This window comes from Polyodon spathula, chromosome 1 (assembly GCF_017654505.1).
Source record: "Polyodon spathula isolate WHYD16114869_AA chromosome 1, ASM1765450v1, whole genome shotgun sequence".
Taxonomy (NCBI): domain Eukaryota; kingdom Metazoa; phylum Chordata; class Actinopteri; order Acipenseriformes; family Polyodontidae; genus Polyodon; species Polyodon spathula.
Window position 1 is genome coordinate 23,588,892 of NC_054534.1, and position 25,634 is coordinate 23,614,525.

At 36.9% G+C, this 25,634-nt stretch overlaps 1 protein-coding gene across 4 annotated transcripts; it reads right to left on the reverse strand.

Moving 5' to 3' along the window:
* Positions 1 to 406: 406 nt before the first annotated feature.
* On the reverse strand, positions 407 to 25,459 carry spinb (spindlin b). Of its 4 annotated transcripts, none has more exons than XM_041250353.1 (8): positions 25,278 to 25,459; positions 16,817 to 16,892; positions 13,376 to 13,637; positions 10,652 to 10,846; positions 10,401 to 10,449; positions 6,096 to 6,349; positions 2,261 to 2,494; positions 407 to 1,942 (listed from the first exon to the last, which is right to left on the reverse strand). In XM_041250353.1, exons 5-8 carry the CDS (start codon positions 10,424 to 10,426, stop codon positions 1,743 to 1,745), a joined length of 714 nt encoding a protein of 237 aa, XP_041106287.1. In that variant the 5' UTR covers positions 10,427 to 10,449; positions 10,652 to 10,846; positions 13,376 to 13,637; positions 16,817 to 16,892; positions 25,278 to 25,459; the 3' UTR covers positions 407 to 1,742. The 4 variants fall into 4 exon arrangements, with proteins under 4 accessions (XP_041106287.1, XP_041106278.1, XP_041106270.1 ...); XM_041250344.1 differs by having other exon boundaries at positions 10,652 to 11,211; XM_041250336.1 differs by lacking the exon at positions 10,652 to 10,846 and having other exon boundaries at positions 13,376 to 13,462.
* Between the last annotated feature and the right edge of the window lie 175 nt (positions 25,460 to 25,634).

Below are 25,634 nucleotides of genomic sequence, written 5' to 3' on the forward strand. Positions count from 1 at the left end.
TTTGATTACCCATGTTAAATACAACATGATGGGAATGCACTGAAAAATGATACTACTGTACCAATACTGCAATGTTTATTTACTATTCAACACAGCAATGAGGCATACTGCTTAAGGCTCAAATGGTAATCCGGCAAAACAGAAAAAGGGTCATAAACAGCCGATTCCAAAATGCGCAAATGATAATAAACGGACACTCAATTCTGTGGGGCACCCGGAGATTCTGTATTTGCTAAAGAATATCAGATATGTAGTTTGGGCGTCCCGCATGTTTTTACAAATACGTTTATTACTATAATTATTTATTTATTTATATATATATATATATATATATATATATATATATATATATATATATATATATATATATATATATATATATATATATATATATATAAAATAAATAAAAGCTAAAACTATTATAGATTTGAGTGCATTTTTTTGTGGGTTCAAAAACTAAAAACGGGGACCAAACAGTTTTAAAAGAACACTTGTTAAACTAAAACCAGTACTTAAATGATATCCAGCACCATACTAGGTTAAGGAAAGCAGTTTTCATGCCATACTTGCAGGCATTCTTGATGTTACATACCCTGATGATGAAACACTGACCTGGGAAGGGAAGCTGTCTTGAAGCAAGGAATACAAGCAGCTTTCTTTAATCCAGTGTGGTACCAACTTTTGTGATACAGGTTTGCTATAATGTGCATGTTTCAAAACTGCATCTCTAATAATTTCAAATGTATCTAACAATGACCAAATGGAAATGACAGGCAAGATATGTGGAATTATTTAATGTATACCCCTTTTATTACACTTTTTTGTAACTTTCAGAAATAGAATGGTGCAAATTACACTGAATACATACTAGAAATGAACCTTCCAGATTGGTCTGATGTTATGATATTGGTGATATTATTATTATTATTATTATTATTATCATTAATTTAAAACAGAACTGCACTGAATTTTTTTGTAAAGACAAAAAAAGGTATTCTCTCAATTCAAGATTAAGGTGAATTAAGGCAAAAATATTACATCTGCAAATAATTTAAACTGATGTAACAAACTTAAGTTATTAAATTATTTATATGGAAGTGTGTTTGCATTCTTAAAATGAGTTTAACAAATACAGATTGCAAGCTTCCACATTAGATATTTTTAATCCTTTAAGGATGTGGATTTAAATGTCAAACAATCATATTTTAAAAAAGTGACATTTTTAATAGATTAAAAAAAAGTTTTAGCAAGAGAAAAAACAAAACAAAACTGAAATCATAATTAACAAAAACTAAAAGGTTTCTCTAGATTTGCCAGAATAAATTCTCCAAAACTTACTGCGAAAACTGTTGCTGTCTGGTTATTTTCGGTCTACTTTCTGTTCTTGGAGTGGTTTATCTTGTACAGATACATCCTGAAGAATTAACTTCTTATCTTAGAACAATGTGTGAAGACTGCATCCTCCTGGGGCATGTTCCTCTGTCCTATGTGTTTAACATCATCATGTTGGGCATTGCCCTCCCCCCTGCCCCCGCCCCGCCAAAAAAATAAATAAAAAAAAATTAAAAAAAAAGGAAAGAAACAACACTAAGCTGGATGGATGGCAGGGATTGTGGGCTGGCGGAAACAGCATGCTACTATGAGCCTGGAAAGCAAAATATCCATTTTGTCCCCTCAAGTTGTCCAGAGAAAAAGTTCAAAACATTTGGCAAAGTTTTTTTTGTGTCTTCTTTTAAGTAAGCCTAAGATGTTTTTACCAAATCATAGACATAAATGTGGAAATCGTCATCAAACTTGATGAAATAAACCGATGGTTTGGCTTCCACCTGATGGATGACCATGCCAGTCCTTTTAGAGCCATCTTCTTTGGCATATTCCACTTGCTTCCCCACAAGACTGTCAACAACCTCTCCAGGCTCTCGCTCAGCAGGAGGGGTGTCATCTATAAAATGGAAAGAAGGTTCACTCACTATTTCAAACTGATGATCCCAGCTTTGGCCTCAGGGTTTTAAACCTTAGCCTTACCTTCTACTGCTAGTGTGGAACATAAACATTTATACAATTTAATTAACGGTCCACCTTTTTCAATCTGTTACTGGACAGCTTAATGGATCATTACCAGTTACAAATAAGCTATCAGCAGACAATGTAAGAACATAATTCTTATCTTTTGTTAACTGCTTATTTATAAAACCACAATGTACAGAGTATAGCATATGCATTACAAAAAAAAAAAAAAAAGAGTAAAATGCATAATTACTGGAGTCTGGCATTATCCGCAGGTCACCCTCTTTATAATCATCTAGGAGTTGGTACATGTATAAAACAGGATCCTTTTCATAAGTGATATAAAACCATGTGTTCATAATTGGAGCCCGGGCTAGAACCATGCCCCTCCATTCATCTTTTGATCCGTCTTCTGTTTCAAACATGTGCTCCACAGCTTTGCCAATCATTGTATCTGCAAGGTGTGCATCACTGATTCGAGAAGAGGCTGTAAAAATAATCATATTAAGCAATATCAGTGACATTCATTCTCAACCAAGGCAAACTGGCTTGCCAAAAAGAACTTTAGAACCTCTACATTTCTCTGTATCAATACTCATCAATTTTGTCTTGGGGAAATCTGACAAGACTGAAAACAAATACACCATTTATATGCAGTTTGTTCAATTTATATGACGTTTCAGACTTGCTTTTGCAGTAAGAACACAACACTTCATCTGCTACAGTTTTTACATTGGGTCAAATACGAATTTTGGAACATCCTCTCAAGGATTTGCCTGTATTTAGCACCATTCATTTTGCCCTCTACCCTGACAAGCATCCCCATGGCATGATGCTGCCATCACCATGCTTCACAGTAGGGATGGTGTTACCTGGGTGATGTGATGTGTTGGGTTGGGTCCGCGCCAGACACAATGCTTTGCATTAGGCCAAATAGTTCCATTTTTGTTTCATCGGACCACAGAATCTTTTGCGTCTCCCAAATGCTTTTTTGCGAATTCCAAGCAGGATTTTACATGGGCGTTTTTCAGAAATGGATTCCTTCTTGCCACTCTTCCATACAGGCCAGATTTGTAGAGTGCTTCAGCTATTGTTGACACATGGACAGTTTCTCCCATGAAACACTGTAGGTCTTTCAGAGTTGTCATTGGCCTCTTGGTGGCTTCTCTGACCAATACCCTTCTTACGCGGCTGCTCAGTTTGGTAGGATGGCCTGCTCTAAGCAAATTCTGGGTGGTGCCATATACCTTCCACTTCTTAATGATTGACTTGACTGTGCTCCAAGGGATACTCAATGCCTTTGAAACCTTTTTATACCTTTCACCTGATCTGTGCCTTTCCACTTTATCCCAGAGTTGTTTTGAAAGCTCCTTGGTAGTATATTTGCTTTGAATGCACTACCCAACAGTGGGACCTTACAGGGACAGGTGTATTTAATCTGAAATCATGTAAACCACTTTTATTGCACACAGATGGACTCCATTTAATTTTCTGTTTGAATTCTGAAGGCAACTGATTGCACCCGAGTTATTTAGGAGTGTCATAGCAAGAGGGAATGAACGCTTATCTAATGAAGACTTTTCAGGTTTTTATTTTTAATTGATTTGTTTTTTCACCCCCCCCCCCCCCCCCCCTTTTTTTTTTCACACATTGAAAGTGTTGAGTAGGTTGTGTAAATCACAGGGGGAAAAAATCCCATTTAAATGCACCAAGATTTCAGGTTGTAACACAGCAATCTGTGCAAACTACCAAGGGGGGTGAATACTTCCTATAGGCACTGTGTGTGTGTGTATGTGTGTGTGTGTGTATGTATATATATGTATATATATATATATGTGTGTGTGTATGTGTATATATATATATATATATATATATATATATATATATATATATATATATATATATATATATATATATATATATATATATATATATAGAGAGAGAGAGAGAGAGCGCGCGAGAGAGAGAGAGCGACATGTAAATACATTCATTCTGAAACACAGATTAAAGGCATTAAATCTTCATTCAACTCAACATTCATGAACGTTTTACTTGTACATTTAAAAGGGACAGTCTACTGGAAATTAGCAGACCGGTTTGTAGAACACTTAAGAAGCACTCACATTAATATCACTGCATTTCCAGTAGCCTATCACTTCAAAAGTGATGATCACACTGCTGAAGACATCACAGTCTGTGTAATCAATCAGTGCTATGGAACAAATGTTGTTCCTTTTGTTTCCGAGCAAGAGTTTATCTTCAAACTGGGAACTTTGGAACCACTGGGAATGAACACTCTATTCTAATAATCATGACACCATTCACATCATTTTTGTATAATTACAATTCTTGAACAACAACAAGTTTTCTACACTGTTTACTTTTCTTTTTAAACAGCTGAAGGACTTTTGCCTGAAACGTCCTGAAAATAAGATTTTTTAATCTTTTTGTGTACAGATTCTGTAGCCATGTGACAAAAAGTCTTGTGGTCTGACAAAACTAAAATGTAACTTTTTGGCCTAAATGCAAAGTGTTGGAAAACATGGATTGAGAATTGATTAGCAGTTTGCTATGCATGTGGACTCGCAGAGCTATACTGGTGTTCTTTTCTGAAAAGAGACTAATATTGCAGATAGCAGACTGTTTGGTTCAAATTGCATGTACTGCTAACCACTGATAGAGACGTTGCGTCTACAAGCTCTTGCCCAACATTGACTGCAAGCTAACGAGATAACAATACTGTGGACTAGAAGGGAACAGGCTCTAAAGACTTCAGAGAGATCGAAAGAGATAATGCCACTAGGATCAAAGGGGGTCGCAAGAAGATAACAAAAGGCAGATGTATGGACCTGTTGTCTCCAGGAGTGTGAAGAAAGCACTGAGTTCAGAGGTTGTCACACTAGACTACACACACACACACTCACACAATAAATTAAATTACCTTGACCATTGGTTAAGTGTCAGAGAAAGGGGAGGTGGACCATCTATACAGAAGGGTATTTAATGTCATGCAAACATTGTAATGTTGAGTATTCTGTTTGTCCTGTACCTGGGACCAGACTCCCTGCATATTTCAATAAACCTGGCAACTGATTGAAGAAAAAGACTCTGTGCATTTTCTTGAATCTACTTAATCACAATCATTTTTTTTTAAGTTACTTCACAAAGCGTTATTTTTGGTGCAAACCCAACACAGCGCATCACCCAAAGAACATCATCCCTACTGTGAAGCATGGCGGTGGCAGCATCATGTTATGGTGATGTTTCTCATCGGCAGGGATTGTGGCACTTGTCAGGATAGAAGGGAAAATGAATGGAGCAAAGTACAGAGAAGTCCTTGAGGAAAACATGCTGCCTACAGAACAAAAACTGAAACTGGGACAGAAGTTCACCTTTCAGACAGTTTTGTAAAGAAGAATGGTAAAATATTGCCAAACAGGTGTGCAAAATTGGTAGAGACCTATCCCAACAGACTCACAGCTGTAATTGCTGCCAAAGGTGCTTCCACCAAGTATTAACACGGGAGGGTGGAGACTTATCCAATCATGATCTTTCAGTTTTGTATTTTTAACATTTAATTTTTTTCTCAATAAAAACTTTTTTTACCCTTAACAGTGTGGAGTATTTTATGTAGAGAAGTGGAAAACAATCCTTATTTAAACGCATGAGGCACTGACACAACAAAATGTGAAAAAAGTTCAAGGGGGTGTATATAGTTTAAAGATGGCGCTTACAATAAAATGGACTTAAGTTAGGAAATTCACCTTAAAATAAGGAAAATGGCAAAAGTGGGCTTACTGTAATAATACATAATACATGATACAATATAGTAGACAATAGTAAATCGACAGGATCATTTCTGCAAATATCTTATGGTACAGTAGTTAGATTAAAGGTGAAACAACTTCCAAAATAAATATTTCATTTTGACCGTCACCTGCAAGCAAAATTCCCACCTTAGACTAGTGTCTTAAGATCCTGTTTAATTGGATTGTTTCTGTTCTACTGACCTGTATTAAAGGCAAACCATACCAAAACATTGGCAAAAAACGCCACAAAAACTAAAATAAATAAATAAAACACCTTACCTATTCGGTCTGGCAGAACCTCGAGACCTTGAACCCTGTCATCTTTGTGAAGCTCAAGTCCATAGACACAGTCAAATCCATCGTATTTAATTAAGTAGAGGGAGGGGTTAACTGGAACCTGATCTAGAACGGTTCCCTTCCATTGTGTCACAGGTCCACTTCCTTCTTTCCAACCATGTTGTATTCTACACCCAACAATATTCCGCCGGGGCTGTGAAACAGGCTTGCTTGGCCCCACATTATTTCGATGCTTTCTGTATCAAATGTAGAAATTAAACAATACAATTTAAAACAGAAAAAAAAAATAATGCATTTGACATGGTATTCACATTAATTGAATTTCATACCTCATTTTATTTTAAGCACAATTTACAAAGTGTTTTTATTAATGATAAGCAAAAACATAGTGCTTGACTATTTATTTTAAACCAATAGTCCATGGGAATACCCATATTTGTACATTCAATGCCAGAAGTATCTGAATTTTTATCTTTTTCTGCTTCAGGCTTTAGTTCTTTTTCACAGCAACTGCCTCAGACTGTTCCTTCCTTGTTACTATGCTGCGCTGCAAGAGATTCAAATAATTCTAAAGCCAAAACACTTTTTGTAGATTGCAAGTGGAGTGCAATCATTTTACAGGGAAAGCCATTGCAGAATAAATCCCAGAGACTGTGTGAAGAAGTCTATAGAATAGTATAGACTTAATATTCTAATATTAAAAGTAGTGTTGTACTTGGCATTCCTTAGCCAGAAACCTATTTGAGAGTAAAAATGAAGGGAAAATATATTTAAAAACAAAACAAAAAAAAAAAAAACTCAGATAAGACATATAGTTGATATTTTGCATTGTGTGATTTTATTTCTCTTGTTTCTCACACTGAATGCAAATATGAGTGCTTTTTTCCCCCCTTGTATTTTCATTTTCTTGATCTTATCAAAAAGTTTCCATAAATTCTTCCGTTACTGGACTGAATCTCATTGTTTCCAAGTTCGCGTCATTGTCATCTTCATTTTGAATTTGCTATTTCTTCTCTGTTGTACTGTGCTTGTCGTGGAGTGATGGTAGCTGTTGTTTGTTTTTAAACAAAGCTGCCAACTAGGGAGCGTCATGACGTAGGAACACGGATTCATATGTACATGATGACAAGGATCGATTTCTTTAAATATAGCTTTCTATTCCCATGGCAACACACACACTTGTCTAGTCTTTGGATCCATTTTATTTCACACATTTATGGGGATATTTTTATGCCTTTTGTGTTTTGATAAATCACTATCTAGTTATATAATACTCACTACTGTATTTCTTAAGTCACTCACTCTCTTCCATTTGTTAACTTTCTATTCAACAGACACTGTAGATATGTCCTAGTAATCAGAGAGAACATGCCCACTTCTATTTTAACTACACACAATAGTAAGACACAGTTAGGAAAAGAAAAAAAAAAAAAAAATTGTCAAAATTGTCAAAACAACATTTTGAAAAACTTTCATTTAGAAGTCTATCAAACTATTATTCTTTTTTATTTCTACATATCTGAAGTGTGAATGTTTTATAAGTACCGAGGACAGACTAAACATTTCTTAGCAGTATACACACAATGTAGTCTAATATAGGCCAATGGAGTGCATTATTTATGGAAAGTAGGTTGTTACAATCCTCTCACATGCTTTATACACTACACCCTTGCTATAACAAACCTGTTGGTGTTCAAGCCTTGTATTCTTTATATCGCGGGGTTAATCTCAGTGAAAGGACAATCAAAATGAAAGATAAACTGTTGCAGTAAGTTAATGAGATGAGATTGTGAATACAAGTAGAATTATATGCACCTGTTTGTCACATGTATGCAGCATTCTGCCTTTGCTTTATCCTATTCGTTCAAGAATTAAAAACGCCATACAAAAAGCAAAAATCCCAAACTTATTCCAAATCAATCTGACAATACTCCTTTAAAGTGCACCAACTCTTAAGAACATAAGAACATAAGAAAGTTTACAAACGAGAGGAGGCCATTCGGCCCATCTTGCTCGTTTGGTTGTTAGTAGCTTATTGATCCCAAAATCTCATCAAGCAGCTTCTTGAAGGATCCCAGGGTGTCAGCTTCAACAACATTACTGGGGAGTTGATTCCAGACCCTCACAATTCTCTGTGTAAAAAAGTGTCTCCTATTTTCTGTTCTGAATGCCCCTTTTTCTAAACTCCATTTGTGACCCCTGGTCCTTGTTTCTTTTTTCAGGCTGAAAAAGTCCCTTGGGTCGACACCGTCAATACCTTTTAGAATTTTGAATGCTTGAATTAGGTCGCCACGTAGTCTTCTTTGTTCAAGACTGAACAGATTCAATTCTTTTAGCCTGTCTGCATATGACATGCCTTTTAAGCCCGGAATAATTCTGGTCGCTCTTCTTTGCACTCTTTCTAGAGCAGCAATATCTTTTTTATAGCGAGGTGACCAGAACTGAACACAATATTCAAGATGAGGTCTTACTAGTGCATTGTACAGTAAGATCTTAATCCAACACCAACTCTTAATCCAACACGCAAGAATCCCAAACTGAGCTTTGATTCAAACTTAACCAGACATGAAAAGTTAATCAGATCCTCAAGTTTTCGTTGTTTTTTCTTTAATCAAATTTTACTTTGCAGCATGGTTGCTGAACAAGCCACAGAAGTGCTTTCTCATGCCTGCGTTACTTTCCAGCTTTGTTGCAACATAAAATTATTTTTGTTTTGGAGGCCTACTTACACAGCGCGTATTTATTAAGACAAAAGACTTGACTTCACTGTGGGGTGTCATCCCGTGTGTACAGAGCAGAACGCTGACAGGGTGTGAGAATTATGTTTGAACACTTTTTTTTTTTTTTTTTTTTTTTTTTTTAAATCATTGTGGCTGTTAACATCAAAGACTATTCTGTCCTGTTTTGTATTTTTCAGACCAAGAAAACGGTCTTGTCATTCTTAATTGTTTACTCTTCACACCAGCAACTTATTCATCAACATATTTAATGTGGTTAATATAGGATGTGGCATAACAAAATATATCAAGACTATCTGATAAAATACCATATTATTTGTAGTGATATGCAAGAAATGTGTCTCTTAGAAATTTTTAGTACTTGTTTGAAGCAAAATTTGTGGATGCCCTTGTGCTCTCCCACACATGTGCAATCAATTCTAGTCAAATTAACCTTTCTGCTGCCAAGTTAGAAGAATGTTCCCAAGGTAAAAATGTCCATTTTGCACTGTTCTGTTACACTAAAATAATGGCTGCAAATTCCTATGAATCCCAATGCATTAGCTGATATTCCTGTGGTGTTTCACGTAAACTAAATCTGTGCCCATTTTTATTTGATTTATCTTCAGGACTACAAAAGATGATTTAAAAAAAAAAAAAAAAAAAAAAAAAAAGTGCAATCCTTTGAAACTAATGATTTTCATATGACTCTGTGGCCATTATTTTAAACTGTCACCCATTGTTCTATTTAACACACACACACTTTTCAATGATAAAACCCAGATTTTAGACAGGATAACAGAAACATGTAGCAGCAACAATGCTCATTCCTAGTGCACTGGACAGTGTCAAAAGTTTTCTGAAGCAAGTGTCTGAAAATCATCATTTAAGAGTTCCATCTTCACCTGTATTTTAAACCTCTCAAACTTCATTGCTGCTCACAAGATTATCAAGCTCTAAACGTGACCAGAAAGTCCCACTTATTTTGCAATCTTTATTTTTAACTATATATTTATTATAAAATCTCCTGTCATTGGTAAAGTACATAAGGGCATTCTCATGAAAAAGTGCTGGAACATTTATCTTATTATATATATCATCCCCCCCCCCTGTCTAATCTATGGACATCTCTCTATTGTACCAACACTGTTGACTTAGATAGCACTATGTAACACAATTTTTGTTCCTGGGTAGTAAGTGTTATTTCCTAATTGCTTATGCCTCAAAAGTATAGAAAATGGCTATTATTCCCCACAAACTTTGTTTTTGTGACCAGGACAGTGATATTTCAATACTTTTGAGGCATAAGCAATTAGGAAATAACACTTACTACCCTGGAACAAAAAATAAATAAATAAATAAAAATTATTACACGGTGTAGTCAACGTGGTGTAAAAAGAATGATGATTCTTTTGAGATGGTACAAAAGTACACAGCTTTAGTCAGACAAACACCACATTATGACCCTTTTACTATATAGGAAAACACAGTAGCATTTTCATGCTGAAATTGGTTTTCAGCTGCATTCCATTACACTGTCACAGCAAAATAAAAAATGTTCACGACTTACTTGTGGGAACCCTTTTTCTTCATCATACTTGCAGAAACACCTGTGTGTCCTAAAATCGAAGAAATATGAATGCCAGGGGTGAAAATACTGCACACCATATCAAGGTATATCAGCATGACACAGAACCTGTGCCAAGGGTATACATAACCCAGTACAGCATCATGAAAAAGAAGGCAATGTTTGTAAAACAGCTAACAAGCAGTTTTATCAAAATAACACAAATGACATTACTTAAAATATTGAGAAATTACTTTGTAGTGCGGTCGAGAGTTCCCCTCTAAATATGTACAGAACACAATCTGTACTCCAAAACAGGATCAACCAGCATCCGACATCCAGAGAGGGAAATTAAACATGTCTGTTCAACCTCCGTTTGAGAGCCTCTGTAGTTGTGAGTGTATAATGGCCCACTGAAACACAATGGAACTCCACGATTGCAGCAAAAACTTAAACAAAAACAAAAAATCAGATTTGGGCCTCGGCACCGGCTGAATTAATGAGAAGGGAACTAAATTACATAAAATAAATATTTTGGTCACAGTTCAAAAGACGGCAGTTTTTAGGCACAAAATATAAATATCTCAGCATTGTTTGTTCAATGGGGCCTTCTTAGCTTTTATTGAACAGCAACGCCACTTTGCCTGCAATGCGAGAGCCAAAATAGCACAACATGCCACCTGAAACACTGAAGATGAATATTAGGCAGTCCTGTAATACAGATTGCTTGTAACTCGCGGCTACCATCAGGAATGTTGGATTTCATTGTGGTCTTTGGGTAGTCGCCATTGTCTATGTTCATGCATACACTGTACTGTTTAAAAAAAAAAAAAAAAATTAAAATTGGTGGCGAAAGGGTTCATTTTTAGTGGACTAGAAGAAATGGAAAATCAAAAGAATACATCTGCGCATTAAACAGTAGCTCAAATGTTTTCAGGTCAATGTCATGGTCAGCTATACTGTTAGCATGCAGTTTATAAAAAAACCTGCAAATATGATGTCACTATCTTAAATGGTTTCTTAAATCTACATGGAATCACAAAACCTACAGTAAACATACAGCTCTGGAGAAAATTGAGAGACCAGTGCAAAATTATCATTTTCTCTGGTTTTACTATTTATAGGTATGTGTTTGGGTAAAATGAACATTTTTGTTTTATTCTATAAACTACTGACAACAATTCTCCCAAATTCCAAATAAAAATATTGTCATTTAGAGCATTTATTTGCAGAAAATGACAACTGGTCAAAATAACAAAAAAGATGCAGTGTTGTCAGACCTTGAATAATGCAAAGAAAATAAGTTCACAATCATTTTTAAACAAGACAATACTAATGTTTTAACTTAGGAAGAGTTCAGAAATCAATATTTGGTGGAATAACCCTGATTTTCAAGTACAGCTTTCATGCGTCTTGGCATGCTCTCCACCAGTCTTTCACATTGATGTTGGGTGACTTTATGCCACTCCTGGCGCAAAAATTCAAGCAGCTCGGCTTTGTGTGATGGCTTGTGACCATCCATCTTCCTCTTGATCACGTTCCAGAGGTTTTCAATGGGGTTCAGGTCTGGAGATTGGGCTGGCCATGACAGGGCCTTGATCTGGTGGTCCTCCATCCACACCTTGATTGACCTGGCTGTGTGGCATGGAGCATTGTCCTGCTGGAAAAACCAATCCTTAGAGTTGGGGAACATTGTCAGAGCAGAAGGAAGCAAGTTTTCTTCCAGGACAACCTTGTACTTGGCTTGATTCATGCCAAAGCTGCCTGATTCCAGCCATGCTGAAGCACCCCCAGATCATCACCGATCCTCCACCACTTTCACAGTGGGTGCGTGACACTGTGGCTTGTAGGCCTCTCCAGGTCTCCGTCTAACCATCAGACGACCAGGTGTTGGGCAAAGCTGAAAACTGAACTCATCTGGGGGTGCTTCAGCAAGGCTGGAATCAGGCAGATTTGTCTTTGTGAAGGACGCATGAATCAAGCCAAGTACAAGGCTGTCCTGGAAGAAAACTTGCTTCCTTCTGCTCTGACAATGTTCCCCAACTCTAAGGATTGGTTTTTCCAGCAGGGCAATGCTCCATGCCACACAGCCAGGTCAATCAAGGTGTGGATGGAGGACCACCAGATCAAGGCCCTGTCATGGCCAGCCCAATCTCCAGACCTGAACCCCATTGAAAACCTCTGGAACGTGATCAAGAGGAAGATGGATGGTCACAAGCCATCAAACAAAGCCGAGCTGCTTGAATTTTTGCGCCAGGAGTGGCATAAAGTCACCCAACATCAATGTGAAAGACTGGTGGAGAGCATGCCAAGACACATGAAAGCTGTGCTTGAAAATCAGGGTTATTCCACCAAATATTGATTTCTGAACTCTTCCTAAGTTAAAACATTAGTATTGTGTTGTTTAAAAATGAATATGAACTTATTTTCTTTGCATTATTCGAGGTCTGACAACACTGCATCTTTTTTGTTATTTTGACCAGTTGTCATTTTCTGCAAATAAATGCTCTAAATGACACATACCTATAAATAGTAAAACCAGAGAAACTGATAATTTTGCAGTGGTCTCAATTTTTTCCAGAGCTGTATTTTATCTATCTCAAAACACAGATCTCAGGGTTAACAGAGTAGTAGTGACCCCTAGCCATGAGCTTGGGAATAACTTAAAAGCAACTACAGTAAAATGGAAAGCCCATAGTCAAGACAGAATACTGTCGAATACTTGAGGCTTAAACCAACAAATGTCTTTAAAAACTGGGCTAAGAAAGCTGCCCTGCCCACATTCCTTAAGACTACCACAACTCAAAATTGATCACCCATCTGTACTTTTATGAACAGTAATGTCTGACCAGTTTTCTTTCCTTGTTTAGCCTCATTCATACCAGAATTGCAACATTTCAACTTGCTTATTTTGATCTGGAGCTGTCGTGTTCCACTATTGAATTAGTTTTCAAGACACACACAAAAAGAGTGCCTACCTGCATCAGCTCTGGATCTCTGGCCTGATGTCTTCCCGAATGGGGTCTTCATTCATCTGTGTTTAGATGAGCAGCAAAGCTGCCAGACTAGGGTGAAATATCAATAATAACCAATATTGTGAGGAGACTACAGCAAGAGAAAGCTAATTTTCTTTAATCCAACATGCAGACAGGCTGCATACAGTAGCGTTTCCCAAGGAGGATGCTAGATGTACAGATGGATTTTCAAGGAGCTGCCGAAACAAGGTTCAATCCCAGGTTCCTGTAAAAGTAATAATATGACTTTGTATCCTGACTGGTACTGGAGATTAAACTAATATACATATACATATAACATGTACTGTTGGCTTAAAGTTTAAATCATCTGAAAATGCCAAAATTCCAGCTCTAACAGAAATTCAATGAAATGCTCTTTGAAAAAGCAACTATGCATGTGTGTGTGTGTGTAATTATATATATACACACACACACAATTAGTGATAAAGAACTTGGCTTTACAATTTATTTCCTCCCTATTTGTACAAGGTATACATTTTATTATTGCATTTTTTTTTCTTCGAATTTGTACTGGGCAGTGGAGGTTTTATTTTGATCAGTATGGGATTAAATTATAGAAACTCTGCGAGAGCTCCAATGGGTACAGTCATCGGTTCAGTGTTCTCAGATTGACCCGTCTGGCTGCCCCCCATGGTTCCAAACCACTCAGAGAATCATGTGGGAAATGTTTTTTCCCCTCCTAAACCTGGGCTACCATTTGTACATAGATAATTTCTACACAAGAATCCCTCTGTTTAAGGCCTTGTACACATCCATAACAATGGCTTACAGCATAAGACCAAACAGGAAGGGATTTCCTCATCAATTGGTAACCAAGAAACAGAGGCGTGACGAAATCAGCACTCTACACTGTGAGGAACTGCTGCCAATGAAATATACAGATAAATAAAGGATGTGTACCTCCTCACCACCATCCATGATGAGGGAACAATAGCAGTTCCTGTGCAAGGTACAGGCATGCACACAAACAAGCTGATGTGTGTGTCGCGGACTACGATCAAAACACGGGAGGCACGGATAAGCTGGACCAGATGCTGGAGCCGTACAATGCTGTTAGGAAGACCACTGCATGCATGTACAAGAAGCTTGACATGTACATGGTCCAGATTTATTTGTACAACAGCCATGTAGTGTACAGTACGGCTCCAGAGAATCGGCTCACTTTTCTGGACTTTCAGACCTCTGTGATCTCAAGCCTTCTGTTTGATGCACAACAAATGCCAGAGACTGAAAGAGTGGAAACAGTAGCAAGACTTAGTGAACGATATTTTATACGGATACTGCCACAATCCGAGAAAAAAGCCAAGCCACAAAAAAGGAGCCGTTTGTGTTTTCCGCAAGGGCATGCGGAGGGATACACTGTACTACTGTCCCTGCTGTCTCTCTCAGCCAGCCCTATGTTTGGAGGAGTGTTTTGAAACCACATGGTACAGGAGAGACTAAATAAACTTCAGGCACTTGTTTTTATGTCATGCAGCAACATTACCTTGGGCTCCAAAGGGATTATGCCACTTGAAATTAGGGTGGGTACTATGAACCATGGACTGCATTTTTCAAAGGGGAAAGGTCAAAGGTCAAAGTGGCCTACTCTCAGTCTAGGGCCTGTAAACGCCTGAAAAGCTAGAGATATTTGAAGACACCAAGTTACTAAATTTTTCACCCAATATAGAATGCCTGAAATGCTAAAACAATCTCTAAGGAGGTGGGTGTCAGTGACGAAAGCACTATCAGCCACATTCTGAGTAGTTGTGGTTAAAATAAATAAATAAATAAATAAATAAATAAATAAAATAAAAGTAGTGCTGGATATTTTAAATGCTGCAAGACTTTATTCTCTTTATTCGTACGTGATTCTTGGCCGCTATCCTTAAGCATTATAGAAGCTCAGTACACTGCAGTAAGTAAACAGTTTTGAGAAAAAAAAAAAAAAAAAAAAAAAAGATATTAAGTCTATCTGGGTGTTGCTTTGCAAGCGGTGACTTTAGCTTTAACTCTTAAAACTCAGTCCCATTCATTTTGGGGCGCCAGCGCACCGAAGGTTACGCACATACAGGGTTCCCACTCTTTAAGAACTCATTTTCCAGAACTTTCCAAAGGATGTTTTGCAGGTACAAACACAAACAATGATCTAATACATCTCCGGATGCAACAGTCAAAATAATCTCAGTGTCATCACACTATATACCCCACCCTCACACAGGTTTTCTCAATGCCCCCCTTTCTGTTCATGTAGCCTACTTTATATATATTTATAAAAATCTCATATGGAATAGCTTGTGGCAAATTTTTCTGACCACACTGGAAAGGACGGGACAGTGTAAAGACAACACAGATGAAAATAGTTCCTTTTAACTATTTATTGAACAGATTGACAGCATACAGTTCAATTACTTGCTCTCAGTCACTGACTACTTCAGGTCAAGACTACTTATTTGTTTTTTATTTTTCCCCAACCCTGGTTATCATTTAGACTGATTTTTGATTTTGTCAACAGAAATGTGCCTTAAAATGTCCCTGTTTTCTGTGGTACTGTATGCCAGTTATTGAACAAAAAAATAAATAAAACAATAAATAAGACAACTGCTCTTCACTCTTTGATGACTGCTTCAAATCTGAAACCACACTATCTTTCTATTGAAACCTTTGACTCACAACTCAGAGAGGGTCTTGTCAAGGTCAATTACCTCAGTATTTGTTCAGCCACATTTTCGGTAGGCATTGGACTTGTGAGGAGAGTCCTGCTTCTTTTCAACCCTTTCTGCCATCTCATCTGCTTCTTTTTGCATTATTTAAATGATGTGTATGACCTTTTGCTTCTGGAAGATGTGTAGCGGAAGAGCTGCCAAAGAGCTCAGAGTTTGTCTCCCAACCAGATTCTGCTTCTCCCTTTTGCAAACTCCCATGTACAACATGCAGGCCGCAACTTCCCAGGTTTAGCGGATCAGGTAGATTTGGGTCCTTCGTTTTCTTGTTCTCTTCAAAAATTTCCAATTAACTGTTGGGCCATTTGTCAATAGCAATTTCGAACAGTTGCACAAATCTGGCAGTTTTGAAACTTGTCACATCGCCTCTGTGTTGATTCTGGTGTGTATGATCATGTTGCTGAGAAAATGTCTCGTAACCAATTTATTTATTGATTTTTTTAATTGCATCGTATTTGGAGTGTGGAGACCTTAAGACAGGCAGTGAGAGCATGCACTGACCTGCACCACTGGTAAACTCCATCAACCACAGAAATTACAGCTACAAATAACAGCAGAGGTCACCTAAATATGCAGAATGATGTAGTGTCCCTGGGAGCTTTACATCTTTACACACAGTCACAGAGACTAGTAACAACCTCTTCGCCATGTGGACAGGTTCATCCAACACTTCATACTGTACCTCTATTCTGGTTGCAGGCATCATTGCCGATCCTACCTCCGCTCACTGCTCCTCTTCATACTGGTTCCAATTATATCTATAGATCAACAAAAAACAAACTGAATAAAGTATTAAATTATAAATTTCTACTACAAATGCACAGATTTTCATTTTTTTTCCCTAAACGCTACTCCCAATATCTCACTGCAGTACCAAATCTGGGCACGCCCAGCTAGTCAAAGCTTGATCTGCGTGAATATTGTATATATCAGGCCTGATTAGTGTTGCAGACATTATTTAAAATGGATGGTTGAAGTAAGCTGCTGTTGCTTCTATACAGGTAACGTGTTGGGGGCCAACAAATATGAAATTTAAAGTCATGATGGCGATCTTGGTGCATCACAGCAAAATGAGAACGATCAAGTGGATCGAAAAGAAGGAAAGACGAGAAAAGTCTGGGTATAACTAGGAATTTTACAGCTACTCAGAAAAGCCTACGCTGGACAAACACTGACTTAAAAAAAGTCAGTCTTATAAATCTAATATAAATCACATATTAAATGTCACTCGCATGCAAAAATTAGATCATTGGATTTGTATATCATGTAAACAAAAGTTGTTATATTAAAATCCACTACCAAATCGTTATATGTAGCAAGTGTATATGGCGCCACTGCCATGTATGGAACAGGGTATAGTACCCAAAGCACGGGGGGGTGGGGGTGGAGGTGGGGTATGATTGTAGTGGTTCAGTAAAATATGTACCGAATACCTAGTGTAAAAGACAGTGTAAGAAAAGTGCTATGGTAGAATAGATTTGAAACATACAAAATATACGCCAACACTAATAATTTTAATCTCAAACTAAGCACTGTCCGCCCCTCCCCCCTCCAGCTTATGTTATCCAGTGCCAAAACTTTAATTTCTTCATTAGCCATCTTGACAGCAAAGCGTTGTATAGCGTAAGCTGTACTGAAAGAAATAACTGGGAAACCCCTCTGCTGTTTGGGATTCTTTTTTGTTAAATGCACATATATACATGCATACACACACACACACACACACGTATACATACATACATACATACATACATACATACATACATTATATATATATATATATATATATATATTATATATATATATATATATATACACACACATACATACATTACATATATATATATATATATATACACACACACATACATACTATATATATATATATATATATATATATATATATATATATATATAAAACAGTGATTGTTTAATTCCATAAAAACACGATTACTGTTCTATATAACATTTTAAAACTACATGTGAACGTTTTATTCCATTTATATGGATTACCTGTAAAATAGGATTTTCAATCAAAATATAAACAAATAGCTATGGTGACTTCACCATGAAATTATGCAAATTAGTACCATCTAACATTCGAACCTTCCTTCGGTGTTCCAAACCTTCGAAGGTCAAAATGCACCCTTCGTTGCAGCCCTAACTACAATACTGTATGTTATTGACTACCCATTTATTTGGGCGGTATACTGTATAAAATTATTTGGGCAGTTCAGTAAACAAAAGATGATGCGTGGAAATTTTTAAAATAATCAAATAAACTGTTAGTAGTTCAAAAGTTGTGATTGTTATGTAAATTAGTTTAAATATGTCAAACATTTTATGTCGATTGTACTTTTGCATCAGAGAATAATTTTAGATTTAATTGAGACTGATAAGCCATCCAAACCTAGAAATTTATGTTGATCAGTGTGCGACTGCAATTCCTCAGGTCTGGCCAAACCCCTTTTACACCCGTAAACCCTAATGATCCCAAGAGGTGGGGCCCAGCCTAGCTAGCTGAAAACAAAGTAAATTGCAGGAATATGAAATAATAAACAATAACAATATTTCACCACCTCCCAGATACAATACAACATTCATTCACTGTACAGCATGCCATATCTAGCTTTCTAAGGCATCTACTGTTTAAAAGGTATCTTGCAGTTCAAACACAACAATACATTTCTGTGTAGATTTCATCAACAGAAATAAAACTGTTCTTATGCCGTTAAATATTAATAAACAACAAAGACATGATGGATTTTGTTTAGTGTATGGCCACACCACTCAAAAATCATGCTGGATGTAAGAAAACCAGAAGTTACATATGAAAAGGTAAACACACATGCAGCTGAAAACATAGAAGATTTTAGGTAACAGGTGCCACAACCCTACATTTTTTAACCAGCGGCGAGGCAGCGGGATCCCACTGATCAACAGAGGCAGCAACTAAATGGGGATCGACAAGAAATAGAGTTGTGGATATACGCTTCATTATCTATACTCTGCAATTAGTTTTAGCGATTGTCTGTTATGACCTATAATACCCATTTTGTGTCTGTGATCATAGGCCACACACTGCCATAGAACAGCCGACCACTGACAGCGACACTGAAATGTTTTCAAAGACGATAAAATTACAAATATTTCAATACTGTACAGTAGACATAAGGATCGATAAGATGGCATTATATAAAGCAGATAAGACAACTTCAGCAATGAATATGGAACAATAAACGTTTCTTTACTCACCATTACGTCAGTGGTACAAATTTTCTGGTGCAGTAAAATGCAGATAGGTTTTTGTGATCCAGAAATAGAGATTTATATTCCAATATGGTAATGTCATAACTATTTACATGTTATGTATCCCGATGAAACACACACTATCATTAAAGTCTCGATATAATTTCAAGAGAGCCGATATTATGACTAAGTTTGTCACAAATAGTAATGCAACTGAAATACTGTAACTTACTTACTCGTTAGGTAAGCAACAAAATTAAGAAACAGACAACCCACAGTCCACAAAACGATTTCCTCTGAGCCAGCAATCAATAGCAGTTGCTTTGTCCCTGCCTGTGTTGTTTGGTGACAAATTTTTCAGCAGCACTGTAATTACTGAATGAATCAGCTTTTCTGATAACCGCGATCCTAAAAATTGCATCATAACTTCTTTGTAATCCCTTTGATACTTGACCCCTTTTCAATCCACTCTTATCCACATGATCACTGCAGCTAATTTATCCATTTTCATTACTGTACACCGTATACAATAAGCACTTTAGCACTTTGTATTTTTCAAATCTTATTTTCATTAGAAAAAAAACCAAAAACCTTGCCTTATTCTCATATTTGGGCTAATTTTATTATATATACAGTACTGTGCAAAAGTTTTAGGCAGGTGTGAAAAAATGCTGTAAAGTAAGAATGCTTTCAAAAACAGAAACATTAATAGATTATATTTATCAATTAACTAAATGCAAAGTGAGTGAACAGAAGAAAAATCTAAATCAAATCCATATTTGGTGTGACCACCCTTTGCCTTCAAAACAGCATAGTTCTTCTAGGTACACTTGCACAAAGTCTGGGATTTTGTAGGCATATAGTCAGGTGTATGATTAAACAATTATACCAAACAGGTGCTAATGATCATCAATTCTATTTGTAGGTTGAAACACAATTATTAACTGAAACAGAAACAGTTGTGTAAGAGGAATAAAACTGGGTGATGAACAGCCAAACTCAGCCGACAAGGTGAGGTTGCTGAAGACAGTTTACTGTCAAAAGTCATACACCCTAGCAAGACTGAGCACAGCAACAAGACACAAGGTAGTTATACTGCATCAGAAAGGTCTCTCCCAGGCAGAAATTTCAAGGCAGACAGGGGTTTCCAGATGGCTGTCCAAGCTCTTTTGAAGAAGCACAAAGAATCGGGCAACGTTGAGGACCGTAGACGCAGTGATCGGCCAAGGAAACTTACTGCAGCAGATGAAAGACACATCATGCTTACTTCCCTTCGCAATCAGAAGATGTCCAGCAATGCCATCAGCTCAGAATTGGCAGAAAACAGTGGCACCCTGGTACACCCATCTACTGTCCGGAGAAGTCTGGTCAGAAGTGGCCTTCATGGAAGAATTGCGGCCAAAAACGCCATACCTCCGACGTGGAAACAAGCCCAAGCGACTCAACTATGCATGAAAACACAGGAACTGGGGTGCAGAAAAATGGCAGCAGGTGCTCTGGACTGATGAGTCAAAATTTGAAATATTTGGCTGTAGCAGAAGGCAGTTTGTTTGACGAAGGGCTGGACAGCGGTACACGAATGAGTGTCTGCAGGCAACAGTGAAGCATGGTGGAGGTTCCTTGCAAGTTTGGGGCTGCATTTCTGCAAACGGAGTTGGGGATTTGGTCAGAATTAATGGTCTCCTCAATGCTGAGAAGTACAGGGAGACATTTATCCATCATGCAATACCATCAGGGAGGCATCTGATTGGCCCCAAATTTATTCTGCAGCATGACAACGACCCCAAACATACAGCGAAAGTCATTAAGAACTATCTTCAGCGTAAAGAAGAACAAGGAGTCCTGGAAGTGATGGTATGGCCCCCACAGAGCCCTGATCTCAACATCATTGAGTCTGTCTGGGATTACATGAAGAGAGAGAAGCAACTGAGGCTGCCTAAATCCACAGAAGAACTGTGGTTAGTTCTCCAAGATGTTTGGGCCAACCTACCTGCCGAGTTCCTTCAAAAACTGTGTGCAAGTGTACCTAGAAGAATTGATGCTGTTTTGAAGGCAAAGGGTGGTCACACCAAATATTGATTTGATGTAGATTTTTCTTCTGTTCACTCACTTTGCATTTTGTTAATTGATAAATATAAACTATTAACAAGTCTATTTTTGAAAGCATTCTTACTTTACAGCATTTTTTCACACCTGCCTAAAACTTTTGCACAGTACTGTGTATATATATATATATATATATATATATATATATATATATATATATATATATATATATATATATATATATATATATATATATATATATATATATATATATATATATACACACACATATACATATATATATATATATATATATATATATATATATATATATATATATATATATATTATATATATATAATTTATCAACACATTCTACCCCACAACTTCCAAGTTAAAAAAAAAATTCTAGAAATTTGTAGAAAATTAACTAAAAATAAAAACAGATACACAAAGAGCTTGGTTGGATAAGTGTCCACCCCCCTTGGAATAGCAATCCTAAATTAGCTCAGGTGTAACAAAACACCAAGTTAAGTGGCATCCACCTGTGTTAAATTATAGTGATTCAAATAATTCCAGGATAAATTCAACCGTTCCTGTAGGTTCCCTCTCCTGAGTAGTGCATTTCAAAGCAAAGACTCAACCATGATCACCAAGGCGCTTTCAAAATAACTCTGGGACAAAAGTTGTTGAAAGGCACAGATCAGGGGATGGATATAAAAAAAAAATCTACAGCCTTGAATATCCCTTGGAGCACGGTCAAGACAATTTTTAATAATAGAAGGTGTATGGCACCACCAAAACCCTGACTAGATCAGGCCGTTCCTCCAAACTGTATGACTGTGCAAGAAGGAGACTGATCAGATAGGCTACCAAGAGGCCAATGCAACTTGCCAAGAGCTACAGGCTTTTATGGCCAAGAATGGTCAAAGTGTGCACATGACAACAATATCCCAAGCACTCCACAAATCTGGTCTGTATAGTAGGGTGGCAAAATGGAAGCCATTACTCAAGAAAGCCCACCTTGAATCCTATTTGAAGTATGCAAAAATAAAAACTTGGGAGATTCTGTAGCCATGTGGCAAAAGGTTTTGTGGTCTGACTAAACTAAAATTTAACTTTTTTGGCGCAAACCCAACACATACACACACACACACACACACCTTTGTGTGTTCATGGTGGTTTCCTATAAAACCTCAAGATAATCACCGTCAATAAAGTGCGCGCCACAAACAACAGAATTGTTTTGGTGAACGAATTGCGCAGTGAAGTCCTCTCTTTTGACTTCCACAAACCGCACCCAGGAGTAAAATACAGTGCTCTTTTCCCCTCGAAAGGCATGAACCCGATGCCCTGGCAGGTTGGAGTTCGTGCAACCCCCGCACACGCACGTATTCACCATATTATTATTATTATAATTATTATTATTATTATTATTATTCTCACAAACCTGCAGGCCAGGTCAAATCTTTTTTGCTTTCCACCGTCAAGGTCTCTACATTACTAGTCTCCACAAAAACAACAACAAACAGTACTTGCAGTATAAGCAGCCTCTGTGCCATGACACATGTTCAGTATAAATTTAAAAACTGCCATAGATCAACGTGTTCACATGTATTCTACAGTTTCCAGGTTTCAGCAATCAGTATTGTATTTATGCATATAAACACAGCGAGTTACAGTATATTTCGTGACATGCCTGTGCAGAGGGATTTCTAAAAAATAAATAGTTGGTTTAAACTTAATTGAATTGTATTGTTCAAGTGGCTCGGTCATGGAATTCAGGTTTGATGCTTTACCTCAGATTTCTTGATTGCTTAAATCATGTAACAGTCACCTGATTACAGGACATCAAATTCAGATGATTTGAATATTACTAACCACACAAAACTTTTGTACCTTCGAGTGTTTCGTTTTAGTTGCAACTATATGAAAAAGTAGAGAATTAGTTGCCTGGCATGTGAACAGTAGGCTAGTGAAGTGTAATGAAATGCACAGCAAGCAGTAGTTCTTCAATATCACAATCGTAGTTATGAACAGCACTGTCCTAGCTAAAATGTATCATTTCTATGACTGCTTCTCAAACATACTTAAAATGGATTGAATCAAGAAACTTAAGTAACCTCATCCTATTTGATATCTATTTTGTATACCACCAGCATATCAAATAAAACTAATAAGTGGATACTATATTATATCATTAAATGTGCAGCAATACCTAACCCCACTCCTCTAAGAATTTAGATCTACTTTACAGAAGAGATGTACCCCGTCAACCGTAACCCAAAGGGGTTTTATCATACTGTCAACAGTAGACAACTATTGAAAAACCTTCCTAAATAAAAAAAAAAAAAAAAAAAAAAAAAAAAAAAAAAAAAATTAATAAAAATACAAATCCTAAAACTATGGGGCAACATTTAGGCAAATAGTTTAAAACTGCCAAATCTATATTCATAATCCCCCCCCACTTTAAGTACAATAAAACTACATATCCGTTTGTATATCTGTGGGGTCAACATATCATACTATGGGCAAAATAGGAATTTTATGCAAAAATGGGGCATGCAAAATGTCCTCACATATGTGTTCATCAGTCTGCAAAAACAAAAGCATTAGTGAAGCAGTTGTGTTTAGCACTTTGGTAACTTCATACATTTGGCAACAGTATGAGAAACATGTTGCCAAGGAGGGTTCCAAGAATGTGGACTTTGGTTGTTCTACTGTTTGACAGCACCTCCTCACCTGCAACACAAATGCTAGCTTTCATGTCACCATCTTACCAATATGTCAAAATTCACCAAACGCTGAAAAAAATGCATGCATGGCTCGTGCACCTGTACAAAAATAACTAAATGGTTAAAAATCAAATCAGAAGTTATGATTTACTGTACCTAATTTGACCTTTAGCTTGAGCATTACATTAGTGTTTGACTACCAAATTATAAAAAAATGTTATTGGTACCACACTATACTCTTGTGTTTATGCTTTCTTCTAATTGTTGCTACTTATGGGTTAATAAAAATATACCACTCGTGTTATTTTTTCACTTTGTTTGAATACAAATCTTGTCACATTAAAACATGTCCCTAAATGATAGTTTTGCCAATAGTGTATTATTTTTTAAAGGACACATATTCAAAATAATGCTTGCTGAACTTCCTCACACTCAAGCATCTGTCTGCCAACGTTTTTGCTGCAAAAAAAAAAAAAAAATACCAACAAAAATACTAAATCTCAAGTATGCTTACCTACAGCTTTTCTAGAGGGACATACTTAAAATATGGAAACTGACTGGTTAATTAATGGTTTGCATTAAGTGGACAGAAAATATAGAATACAGAATTGTTAAAAAGCTATATATGAAAAAAAGTTATACAAATCACCACCGCCTGCAACAGCACCCAGTGTTTTTTTTTGTTTTGTTTTTACAGCAGCAGTAGCAGCAGCGTCAATGTCAGCCATGTTGCTCCACTATTTACAAACCCCGCAGCAGCAGAAACCAGCAGAACGGCGCAGTCGAACAAAGGAAGGACTGTACTCCCTGACATGAAACACATTTCAAATAAACACAAAACTATATAAACAACCCCCTTTTCCACAGAACCACACTCACACACCACACACACACACACACACACACACACACACACACACACACACACACACATGAGCGAAACAGGAAGATCCGCCTTCACAAGTGAGTCGGAAAGCTCACTAAGGACACTGGTTTAATATTTAGTATAAATCACAGCGAATACCCACTTACTCTTATATATAGATATATATCTATAGATATAGATATTATATATATATATATATATATTAGTTTATTTCTTCTCCCGCTCACCCCAGTCTCAGCCTCCGTTTGCAAGCAACCCCGATAGATTCCACAGCCGAACCCTCCCCTTCTTTTTGCCAGATTGTGAGCTCACCAATTCAATTGGTTGGCGCGCTGGAATCACCTTTCCTGCTAATAGCGAGTAATTTTTCACTGTCTGGAGCAGCCTGGCCTGCGTCTGTTTTACATTTGAATGCGACAGGAAGGGGAACTAGCATGGGAGCATGCGCTCATTTAAGTAAGTTTTTAACTTACTGTCTGTTTAAAAAAAAAAAAAAAAAAAAAATCACGTTGGTTTAAACTTAGATTTTTGCATTTAAAAATCGTGCTGGTATGTTTTTTTCGATGACTGAATTTCTAATGACA